The sequence below is a fragment of the Polyergus mexicanus genome, unplaced genomic scaffold (assembly GCF_030449975.1).
Source record: "Polyergus mexicanus isolate NDT 795.1 unplaced genomic scaffold, iyPolMexi1.0 SCAF_19, whole genome shotgun sequence".
Classification (NCBI taxonomy): domain Eukaryota; kingdom Metazoa; phylum Arthropoda; class Insecta; order Hymenoptera; family Formicidae; genus Polyergus; species Polyergus mexicanus.
The window spans coordinates 2,012,711-2,026,186 of record NW_027223339.1 but is presented as its reverse complement, the minus strand read 5'-3'; the positions used below and the strand labels follow the sequence as shown (position 1 = coordinate 2,026,186).

The 13,476-nt window shown below is 34.1% G+C and overlaps 1 protein-coding gene across 2 annotated transcripts in view; it reads left to right on the top strand.

The window, feature by feature from the left end:
• Tfap-2 (transcription factor AP-2) overlaps positions 1-13,476 on the top strand; it is an 84,196-nt gene that overhangs the window by 44,466 nt on the left and 26,254 nt on the right. For both annotated transcript variants that reach the window (XM_070311364.1, XM_070311366.1), the window contains exons 3-4: positions 1,809-2,036; positions 3,068-3,119. In XM_070311364.1, coding sequence (XP_070167465.1) covers positions 1,809-2,036; positions 3,068-3,119 — 280 coding nt within the window. The remainder of the gene's footprint in view (positions 1-1,808; positions 2,037-3,067; positions 3,120-13,476) is intronic.

Sequence of the window (13,476 nt, the reverse complement as noted above, 5' to 3'; positions counted from 1 at the left end):
AACATCTTTTGAAAAATCTTCATATTTTTTATAATATAATCTTTGTAATATTTATACATATGTATAAAATTATTATATATATTGGAATAAAAAATTTTCAATTGAGATTATAAATTCAATTTCTTGCATAAAAAATATTATGTAGTCGATTGTGCGGTATATTATATTTATCATAGACCGGTCACATTATATGTTTTGTCATATGACTAAATAAACTAACATAAAATCGTTTCCTTTTCCGAAACTCATCTACATTTCTTTGCATCAACAGCCATTTCTTATAATTTTCTATTTTAAAGAAACTGAAAATGACCGAAAAATAAATGCTGCGTCGCATCGACAAAAATTAAATATACAAAATATATTAAATAAATACGGCGCTTATTGTTATTACCAGATGTTACGCAAGCATTGCGCAGAAATGTGATTACACGCATCACATTCAATAATAAATATGAATAAGAATGTAAATATATTCAATGGACATGTAATTTATACACCGTGTCTGAGAACTAATTGCGGATGATGTTTCGCTAATGACAGCGCGCGATTATGGTTCACTGTTTTCCTCTCTCATTATCATCCTAAATACAGTAGAAAATCATCACGCGGGATATAGCGAAGATTCCTAACCGTCACGGATCCGTTATACCGATGATCGAGGCAATTTTTCTCCCGTAGACATGGCAACCTTTTACCGACCTTCGGCCTTTACCTATTTACCACCTATCGCCGCTCCGTGTAGTTCCCCGTGATACTGAATTAACGTTTACCACGGATATCGAATTAGATCCCGTCCACGTGGATGTCCACGTTCACGTAGCTTCAGCTGTAAAATTTTAACTTCGGCTTTAATCTTCGCGCATGTTATTTCCATATCATATATTCGCAATTGCTTTAGCTTTTAGCTTTAACTTTAATGAGAGCTGAATATTATATATCCTGAGACAAGTTTCCGAACTCGATTGATTTGTATCCCTCTAAACAAATTGTTACCATATGTAAAATTGCTATGTCGTTTAAAATTTCATTCGACGTAAAAATATTCTCTTCCCCAAAAATAAAGAAAATTAGATGAATTATATATTCGGACTCATGTCACTTCAATTGTAGTTTAAACGTAATAGACACCTATCCATATCATTTAGGAAATACATATACATTTCTCATACATAATTTCTTAGGGTTGCATGAGACAAGACCATATTCGTAAAAATATTGGTATTGAAAATTTTCGGAAACTTAAATCTTGTTTCAGTCTTGGGTGAATCTTAATAGCAAAAATTTTGTCTTGTATTGTCTGGTCTCGATTTTATTAACAATTTTTATCGAATATTAAACAATTGTTTAAAATAATATTTAACATAATTTAACATAATAATATGTAATATGATTTAAGATAATTATTACTACTTATATCATTCGTTTACTTCCCCCAAATCATTATATATATATATATATATATTGAATTAGTTACCAAGACTAAAGTTAAAAATTTTTTAATTAAATAAATGGTTTTATTTATCAAGTAAATTTTTTAAATTTCGTCTATGATATAGTGATTTTTTCTCATCTGAAATTTAGATAAATATACATATCCTAATTTTTTTTCAAAACCGATAATCTTGACAATCTTAGTTTTGATAATTAATTAAAAATTTTGTCTTGAATTTCGAGACAAGACAATATCGAGACATAGTCTTGATATCTTATGTAATTCTACAATTTCTCAAAATGTCTATCGCGAGCGAAAATGTGTCGCTAAAACTAAAGTATCAGACTGATTGAAACATTGCTTCTGATTTCAGAACATGCACGCTTCGTCGTTCCCGTACGACGGCGGACGTAGTAGCGGAGGCGGCGGTGGCGGTGGCGGAGGCGGCGGTGGCGGAGGTGGTGGCGGTGGCGGTGGCGGAAGGGGTGTCGAGTACGGCGCCGTACGTCGTCCTGACGCCCTTTTACCGCCTCCGGGCCTCGACCAAACCGACCTCGTTCTGCACAGCAGCCTCGTTGACGACCCCCAGGTGAGCGACGATGTACGTAATCGCAACATATTTTCTCTATTATCACATCCCTCGATGTCGTTTTTTTCGACGACGTTCTCACCCCGATAAAAAAAAAAAGCCGCGAGACTCTGGAAAGCGTTATAATTATTGGAGAAATATTGCAAGATTGCATACATCGAGGCATGCAAGGATGCACGCAAGGATGGTTTCGATCCGGTTCACAATTTCGATGTATTATTAGTTTTTAAAGTAAAGTAGTATATTAATAAAAAATAGTAGATAAAATTTTCCTACTTTTATTTCAATTTTACGTGGAATTTATTTTCATCAGGATCTAAATTGAATAGTATCCAGAGAATGAAGAAAGTATGGAACAGGAAAAAGAAGATATAGTTTCGAAGTTTAGAATTATTTTCTATGTTTAATTTCTATTATTAATCTCCCGCAAAATAAACTTTTGTCGATTCTTTTCAAATCTGTTTTTGCAAAATGTACAGAGATAGTTATGCTAACAACAAAAGTTGTAGCATTCATTAAATAGAATGTCGTAGGCTTGCGCAACGGAATGTTGCCAAATATGTTTTACTTTGCTGTGGTTAAAATATTTTTCTTTGTCTTACACAAGCATATTTCGTGCAGTCGATTCGTTGTATATAAAAAGTATGTGTTTTATGAAAAGGATATTGTACTAAAGGGGAAACCTCTCTATATTAGCACAATATTAAGTGTTCTCACTCGTTACTCTTTAATTTTTCTAATATATATATATATATATATTAAATATATCAAAGACTATAAATACTTTCTTTGAATATTAAATATTAAGACTCTTTTTTTGGAAAATATCTTGCGATTTTGGTCCGACGTTATAGATTTATTCAATGCTGGAATATCATAATATTATGATGTAAAGGGTATTTAAAAAGATTGCGATGAAATTATATATTATATACAAATTCAGTTTCAAGAAAACTCTTTTGAAAAAATTATTTGTATTATTTTATGATTAGCACAAAATATACAATATAAATATTAAGAAGATTAAATTTTTTATTTTTTAGAACACAAACGTGGACGATGGAGGATTCATGAACGACCTACCACTATTAAAAAGTGAGTAGAAGCATTAATTATATCCTATATTTATCTTTTTATTTTATGTTATAAATCTGAAAGAAAAATAGAGACTAGCGTTTAATAATAAAATATTATCAATGACCGTTCTAGTTACTTCTGTTATTTATCGACTTTTAAGAAATGGGGAAACAATGTTATTTTTTACATGTGCATATCTAACGTACCTCCTAATAAAGATACTTTCGAATTGTGAGATAATCTCATCGTGCGTAACACAAAGTTAATTTCGACTTGCCGTTTTTCGATCGCGGGATCGTTCGATTCGGAATTTATTCCTCGAGTAAATTTGCACGTCGCAAGAATGTAAAACGCAACGCACGTCGCCGATAAATACTTACGCAGCAACTCGAAATAGCAAGCAGCAGCGTATAATCCCGATATAAAACGATCGCTGCGCAACCGGAAATATAAAATAAGCGACTTGTCACCCTTAATTAGAATTTATCTCTTCGTTGTGTCAAGGGTATGCAGGCCAGATTTTTAAGGCCGTTTGTGAAAATAAGTTTAAGGCCGCGCGTATAAAAGTGACGCACATTCTTACGCGAACGAGTCGTTCCTCTTGCAATACCGATTTACCGCGATAGAGATCGCAAAAGGCTGCACAAATGGATTTTCTGTCGAAGAGAGCATCGCGTGAATCGCAGTACGATAAATTATCTACCGTACTCCGCACACGGTCAAATTTAATTCGCAGCTTCTTTCCCGTGGAAAGTCTCTATATAATAAAATTATACTCCGTATGTGAATTCTTGGAAAACGTTAATAATCGAGATTTAAATAAATCTAAATATCGAGACACTAAATTTTATGATAAAATAGATTTCTATTCGCTATATCAGGAAAAAAAAAAAAACGTCGTCTAACTTATTTTTCAAATAAATTATTTCACATGAGTATAATTTTTGATCGGATGAATAAGATTCTATACGACCACGATCGCGTAATTTTGAGCGAGTTACCGATCCGCTGAGAAGGAGGATGTTTTACGAATCGCGAGAGAGGCAGATTATAAGGAAACTTGCACCACGTCCAATTTCGCGAGCGATACACCACCTCTCTCTCGTCAGCGCGTCAATCTCCGAGATGGAATCGCGGCCAGCGTCTCTTGCGAAAGTATCACGCTCAGCTAGACCGATCGTATCCGATCATTGATCCGAGAAGACTTATGGAGAAGCCTCGGTTTGTCATTACACCTATGGTCGAGATATGTAACTTTCGATTTGTGAATTAATTACGAAATCGTACCGCGTTACCGCTATCCCAATATGGTAGCAATAATTTCCGTCAGAGCATTTTTAGCCGACAGAGCATATCGAAGTTATCACGCACTTTCTCTCTTTGTGACTTAATTTTGCATTAAATTCTTTAATAATTAAATTGTTAACCATCTTCAATTTTTGGGGGAGCATCAGCGGTGAAATTATTTTCGCAGCAAATAAGGATAAATGAATCTCAATCGCTTTGTATCGACCGATGTAAAAGATATTTATAAGAAAGCTCTTTCTCTCTATGCGTAATCATTGCATTAATATGGAATTTTGTAGAGAGAAAATCTAATTGTACATCGATATAGCGATTTAGCGATGATGTCATTTGGGAAACGTTGACGGAAACGTGTACTTTGGAAAGCCTCGTACATTCGTACGGCCCACAAACGTATTACGCGACACGACCCTCGTGTTTCACGATGTAATTCTTTTCGCCTCTTCGGATCGTCGCGTCGCACAATGGCCGAGAGCGCCTGCCAGGTCGCATAGAATCGCAGAAAGGACGTAACGTAACATGCGTAGAGGAGGTGTGAAGGAAAAAGGGAAAGAAAAAAATACGGTGCGTGCCCGCGGGCGGATCGGATTTCGCTTATTGTCATTGTAATTTCTTGGCGGGGTGTAGTTTTCGGGGCGTTTCTCACCACAGGGGTATTACCCTACAGATGGCTGTTTGTTCGAATGTCACCGAGGGTTATTATATGCCTCGTTACTCGTCCTGCCGACAGCTTATTTGCCCAGTCTTTTTCTATTCTCGCTTCTTTTCTCTCTCTCTCTCTCTCTCTCTCTCTCTCTCTCTCTCTCTCTCTATTTCTCGGCCGCGCGCCTTCCTCTTTGTCTTCCCGTTCCATGCTCTTTTTTATTTTCCAAAACTGGTGCGAAATATGCGCGATATTAATTTCAATACCCGTACAATATTATTTAGACGTCTGTACATTAAATATCTTGTTCGAGCAATTTCGAGTGTTCCGGTTTAATCCCGATTTATATGGAAGTGGGGAGAAATAAGAAATAGCATTATAATTGATGATGTTGCACCTTGCCGCCGCTTCTTGATTTTCTCGATTAAGATATCTTCGAGATTCTCTCATTGAATGAAATTTGTTTAAAAATTTATAACTAACGCGATAACTTTTTATGAAAAAGAGACGAGATATAAAACTCACTACACTTGATTCTGTCACATATCGTTGGTTTGAACGATTAATTACTTCTAATGCTCACTATAATTTTGTGCCAGAAACGGTAGATTAATATATATATATATATATGAAACATTTTTTATTTTAAATAAATTAGCAAATATAAAGTACAGATTAGCATCTCTGTTTAAATATGTTGCAAATTTGAAATAAAAATATGTAAATGTTTTCTTGAAATGGTTTAAGGATGTATGGTTTGGAAATTATTTAAGTTTAAAGTTTTTATTGATTCTTATGGAAAATTGCGTATTGTAGCACTTATTAATAAATTTGAAATAGGAAAAAGAACATTGCCAGCGAAATAAAAATTTTCACATATATTAAAAAAACTGTAATAAATATTTGTACAAAAATTAATTTAGATCCACTTACTTATTTAAAAGTTGTTTACTAAAAATTGTAGAAAAATTCTTATTGTAACCCGAAATCTTTCTGTAAATCACTCATTTTTTTTTGTTTGTTTCTTTCTTGCACTTGATTTCAAGAGATATTCACAATCAAAAGTTTTTGTTATAAATTAGGAAAGATATTAATTACAGCTATTTTCTTTTACGAAGATGTTAAAAACCATATTATTTTGTGATACTTTAATTTTTTTTTATAATCCGGATTTATTTATTCGATTTTTTAAACGTATAAACGTATAAACGTAAAAAATGTTGGTGTTTTTTTATTTTTTTTATTTTTTTTTTATTTATTTATTTCAACAGCCTTTTGCTAATGTCGCTACTGTCGTACAGTCAGAACATCCTTAAGATTGTTAAATTTAACTTTCGCTTTTCAAAACTATACATGTGGTTTGTGTAGAAGATCTTTTTTTTTTGAAAACAAACAGTTTTCGGATTGATTTTTCTCTCTTCTCGAGTTTGTTATATTGTATATATATATCATAGTTGTTTAAAAAGAAATGCAAACATGTATTGATCGATACGAAACTAAAATAAAATAAAGATACTGTGACTGACTGACAGAACTTTCCATGGAAAGTTCCGACATAGAACTTGATATAGAATGCTTTCGATAAGTTGTTACAAGTTATACAAAAAATCGTATATTTATTTCACACGCATATACGAGCTATAATATATTTTTCATAAAGTTCCTTTGCAAATAATTAAAAAATAAAACTATTTCGGAAAAAAGTCATTGCGAATCAATTTATAATAAAATTCATTCTTTCGATTACATGAGAGTAGAAAAAAATAATAGATTATTAAGCACGAAATATATCTATACGTATTTTTAAGAAAATTAAAAGTTAATAAATCAAATAAAAATATAATTAATACATAAAAAGATCCGAAAATTTTTAAGTAATAGCACAATATTTAATATAATATATATTGCAAGTATAATACGATAGTCGTACCAACACCGTTGGAAATTATAGATCTCAGTACAATATATTGATATTACTTGATTAAGATATAAAAAGAACACACGCGTTTCTTTTATACAGGTTGTCAAAATTTTGATTCGATTATTAAAGATCTTTTGACGACTGCTAATTTAAATGTAGTTAAGAATCAAATATTAGCGCGTGTCTCGACGCTAGTAGAAAGAATCCGTTCGTCCTCGATACATCGTAGTAAAGTTAAACTGGAGCGCGTCGTCGTCGTCGTCGTCAAGTGACAGAGCCAAGGTAAGCCGCGATAATTGTATAACCGGCTTCCGAGAAGCTGTCTCGATATACATCGCCGCTTGGAATGATAGTCTTGGAGTGACAGAAGCAAGTGTAGCGAGTTTTATAACTCGTGCGTCTTTAACGATTCTTTTCAAATTACATGTTACCTCGATATTTACTTTACTGTTCCTCGGGACCCGGAATGAATGCATCAATCACCGATTCTTCATTGCCATTACTAAATCCGCCCATTCTAATCTACGATATGTGAGATTAACATTGATAACAGTCCTCGCTCCCTTTCTATTTACCAGAAATATGTTTTTTCTATCAAATATAAACTCTCGTGAAAATTGGGGGTCCAGTTCAAATCTCTTCAATCGACAACCGTCAAAAGAAAATACGCTGATCGATTCCAGTCTTCATTTATCGAAAGGGGTTTTTCGAGGTGTACCTTTTGCATTGTTCGCGGACGGGACCATCCTGCGCGAATGGAGGGCGGCCACCATCTTTGTATAAGGCAGCTAAACTCCTAAAATCAGCCCCTAATGAAATTAACGATCACCACGTTGCTCGTAGTTGCCCCGGGGGCCCAGGTGGATTCTTCCCCCCCCCCTCTCCCGCCCCTCTTCGGCGAAGAGTCCTTTTAGGGTCGAAAAGTCACACCCCAGTCACACACCAGCTAACCAATCAAGGTCGAGAAGTAAGCGAAGTCGTTGCTACGCGTCGATTGGTTAAGTTTCCGGCCCGGTTGATTGCCCAGGAAATTGTGCGTGTCCAGGACGCACGTGTAAGCGCCCCGGCTTCGCGCTCAAGGCTATTCGCAGATGAAGTATATTTTGTATAGCGGCAGTCACGTATAGCGCGGCAATAATTGTCTCGCATGTTGACGCGCGTGCCGTGCCCGTCTTCGAGCTTCGTTCAGTAGAGCTCTTCGAGCTTTTGTTTTATCAAACACGAAATGTTACACGATGTAAATGCCGGGTAATCAGAAGAATTTTGCTAAACGCGGATTTAATTTTGCTGCAACGTAAACTTCGTGCGCGTATTATGTATGTTACAAAAAAAAAAAAAAAAAAAAAAAAAAAAGTGGCTCGCGTACCTGTAACTTTGTAATTTTACATGAAATGTATCTTGTCAATTAATAATTATCGAATTAGAAAGTTATATTATAGAAATACAAATTGCGAGAGATAAAAAAAATACAAGATGTATTTATTAACTGCTATTTTTGGCTATCAATCTTTAAATATCGCTTAAAATTTTTATTATTAGTCGTTAATCGTATTATTGATTAATCTTTATAAGAATATTGAATACGAGAATTATTTCATAATTCTCGTTAGACAGAAGTTTCTTATTTGTAGCAACGCGTTGCAACTTTATATGGTATCAATCATCTGATCCTAATGTAAATGTTATTTATAGTCGAGTAGATAAATATCTTTTAATATTAATTTATCACCCGATTAGCTTTAGATATTTAGCTTATTTAAAAAGACTGAAATGGAATAAAAATCATGCATTATCTATCGGTTAAGACAGATTATTCAGGAAAGTTTTTATAGAAGTTACGCAAGATTATCGGTCCAGCCTTGATGCGGATGCGATCCTCAACGAGACTAGATCCGCGAGATGGATGAGTACACCGATACATTTGCAAAATCCATACGAATGTATGCAATAATCGTCTGTCGATACTTTGTAAATATTACGGTTATATTAATTTTATGCCGATATATATATACAATATACTCTTAATTGCATTATACAATCTTACCATAACTCATACGTAGGTGTGCCTCTCATTAAAATTACGGACACGATGTATCGCATCGCGCGTACGAAATGATTTCTTTAAACAAAGCCCGCGGCTATGGATAATAGTGAATCGTCAAACATCAGCATCGGGATGAGAGTTTCTTCTTACTAACTTACGATGTGTAGGTGGATCAACGACCGGAATCGACATGCTTATTTGTTTATGCCGTTTATCATCGAACAGTATATTTGCTTGCTTCCTTTCGTCTCCGTTTCCTACTTTGATATTCAGATGTATCTTATAATCTGGTATCTATTTCTATTTCTACTCTCTCTATCGCTTTGTTTTTAATAGTTCCACGTTTAATAAAAATATTATAAGCTTAGTAATCATAGCAATCTTGATAGAATTTAAGGATCCGGACACAATAGAATCATGTGTTAGAATATAAGGAAACAACGTACACACGCAAGACGTGTATATGCTAGAATTTGTAATTAATATTTAGATGGTTTAATTATTATTTAAATTCTTATTTTTAATTAAATATATATATAAATTTTTTCATTAAACTTTTGATTATTTTTAAACAAGAATCTCGCTATATACTGTATAATGCAGAGTTTATATGAATGTTGAGTAAATGGAAAATGAAAAAAAGCAATTAATATAGATAATTATTTTTTAAATAATATTAACGAAATCTGATGTTGCGCGTGTAACATGCGCTAATTTTAATGCGTACAATCTGCAAGTCATGAATATATATCAATTTGTGTGTTATCTGTAGTACATCTAAATGAACATTTCAAGCTGCGTCATTGCTCAATCATTGAACGGATATATTGATTGCACAGAGATATATGTATATGATTTCATCCGTTTATTCTCAGGTTGACATATTTCTCATATCTGTTTTATTCTTTTTAATTTGAGGGACAAATAATATCATAAATGAAACATATATCAAGCACGTAGTTTCTTCATCATAAATGTTTTTTCGTTCTCCATCTAAATTACAAATTTTTATATACAATAGAATGTTTCAAATTTTACATATTTCCTCAATCGTTTATTTAATTAATTTAGTATAGCTGTACAATTACGTTATCATTTTTCATAAAGAAATGGTACGCATACGTACAGCTTTGTATGTATAAACGATTATTATGCTTACTTTCTCCCACCTTCTTTGTCTCTCTCTCTCTCTCTCTCTCTCTCTCTCTCTCTCTCTCTCTCTCTCTCTCTACATATTATTAATTTGATTTAAATAGCTTTCTAATGTGGTGCCAATCATCGGAAATTATATACCGGTTCACATATTCGATCAAAGCCATTGAACATATATCTTATCTATGTGTCCATAAAAAATGCTTAATATATTGTTGTAAGACTTTCTTTCTCTCTCCATTTACTAATGTTGATATAATTCGTTCTCGACTTCTGATTATGCGGGAAGTAAAGCTTATTTCAAACATGATGGAAATTGGATTTTTTTTTTTTAACACGAATCAACACATCAAACTATCCCGTAACAGCATTATTATTGTCTTTTTAAATTCTGGATATTTATCTTTTAAATAAAACATTCGCTATTATTTTTGCAGCGATAATAAAAAAATCATTATTTTAAACAATTGATATAGTGTAATAGAACATAAATGGAATATACATTTTAAAGGACAGCGTATGAGAATAAGCGACAGGATTGAAGGAGATGTACGTTCTTGCTTTTTCTCTCTCTCTCTTTTTTTTTTTTTTGAATCTACAGTTTCATAATGAGAACCTCGATCGTATACTTTCGTCCATTCATCGATGATTACTGATTAAATTGGAGCATAGCTATTTTACCTTAACTGGAACATATCATTACATTATTATCTCGTTGTCTTAGCGGATTCAATTAAAGTGCTATATCAAGCATACGATATTTATCGCCACCTTGAATGTATCAACTAGTGGGTCAACTAGTTAGTCGCGAGTTTTGCAAACTTTTTACCGCGTAATTTTATCGTATTATTATCCTTTAATGCAAATTATGTAAATACCTTGTATGTTGATGAGACTTAAGATTTAAGAAATATAAATCTCTTTCGATTTGAAATAAGAATTATAAATGAAAAATAAAATATATAAATATAAACATATTCTTTATATATTATATTCATTAATAACTCAATTAAGTAACTTTGTAACTTACAAGTAAACTTGTCGTTATTTATGATATAATCAGTAATAAGGAACAATACAACATCTGTTTTAATTATATCCTGTAATCTCGAGGTTCTCGAATATTTAATATTTTAATATTAAATATTTAATAACAATATTTTAATGACATATCGTGCTCGTATTTGCAATTTAGATGCGCGACTGCAATATCGATAAATATTTTGTGTATTATTGTGTATCTGCATTCTTGATTCGCACGATCACCGATTTCCGAGATAACCGCGTGTGCGTCTCTACGCGTGACACTATCGCAACTGCTTTATTAACGGCATCTTGAAGCCGCCGTAGCTTCCCAGCTCAATCGTTTCCGTTGGAATGAAAATTACACCGGCTCGACCTGCAATCACTATTAGCTAAGGATAGAACACTGTCACTGTGAACGATCGCCATATATTCATGTCTCTCTCTCAGCAGACTTTTCTAACAAGTCATCGGATCAGAGTAGAGATGCGGTCGAATCATCAGGAAGCATAATGCGATTAAATGCAAATACCTAGACCACTACAAAATTCATCGTAATCGCGAGAAGAACGTTTCCTCGTTACTCTTTCACGAAACTGACGAGTAGGACGAGACGGAGAGGGAAAAAAAGCGACGGCGATTTATAAGAGACGGGAGTTTGTAATAAACGGCGCATATACACATTGCCGGACACGAGTCGCTTTTAGCTTCGCATTTGCGACGCCGTTGCTACATTTCTTCGTGTACCACACCATGTATTTTTCTGCGTACGCGAGCGTGTACAAGAACGATTAATTTCTTCCTCAGCCGTCGCGGACGCAGTTGTTACGACTCCTTGTAATGCAAAAGAAATCCCGAGGCGAGATAAGAGAGAGAGAAAGAAAGGGCAATCGATGGCGGTCGCTCGGTCAGCTGAATGGTAGACGGTGAACGGAGAACAGTCGGCCTCTGAGCGAGCGAATCTCCGCCTCAGATCATTGTTGTTTATGATCTATCTCGTTAAACATTCTATGAAACGCGGCTCTATGACAGAGAATACCTGCGATCAAAACCGGCCCGCGTGCGTTGTGCAACGCGGTGCGGGCTGTATGTAAGTTCGCGTTACTTAACCGCCGACTATGAGATCTTTCTTTGATCGCAGCAAGCAGTGAATCTAATCTCGAGAATATCGCATCTTCGAACTGTCGATGTATTGGTACAAGCATCTTCGATGCTTTTTCTTTTCCCTCTCACGGATGATTCTTTTATTTATTATTGTATTATAATCACTGTAAAAAATTTTCTAAAAATTCAGACACATTCTTGTCTGAATTTTCGAATAAAAATATTGAGATTTTTTTAACAAAAACTTTTTTAACAAGCAGTGAATTTTTAAGTTGAATTTTTGAATAACAAGGATCCACGTGTATAATTGTCGTAAGATGTAGTAACTCGACGTCTTATTCATCCTTGTTTCAACGAATATTGATTAGCCAATAATTCCGACGAGTTAAATCATACAAATATAGACGCATTTATCGCGCTAACGGGCGGCCAAATCTTTCCGCACTGATTTCATCTGTGCGATTTCATCGTATCTATCTTGTTTAACCAGATCTCTGTCACACGTATGCGAGCTACAAAATAGAAACGGCGAGCAAACTCCTGTTGATGGCTAAGCAACCGCTTATTGTCATCACCTTTGACTCTCGGCAATGTTATTGCGCTTTAGTGACGTTTGTAATTGCCATGCTGTTCCCAACATCAGTCTAGTACAAAGCAGTGGCTTTGCCATTTATGGTAAACTACTTGACGATCTGTTACTCAGCAGCCGATGGAGAAGAGACGAGCCGTTGATTTATGCGGCTGCATCGATTTATCACTTTTTCGTGTTATTAACTTCGAAGCAAAATTTAATTAACCACCCACGACTCGTGGATGATGGTTTTAGCAAATCGCACGTCAATAAACGTTATAGCGCATTTCTCAATCGTAAATCGCTTCAAGCAATATTTCTATAAATAAATAAATAAATAAATAAATAAATTAGCTATAAATAAAAACATCGATCATGCAAATTGAATCTGCTAAATCTTCTTAAATAAGCATGAAGGAAACCGATATATCTGGCGTTATAATTTTTACTCACTTGTCATTTTGCTAATACTTTGTATATACAGGGTGTCCCCAATTAAAATGGCAAAACTTCAAGAGCGTGTAGGGGACCGAAAAACTAAGACAAGAAAGTCCTTTAGAGGTTCGCTCGTTTTTGCTCCATTTTAGAGAAAATTACAAAAATTCAATCTCT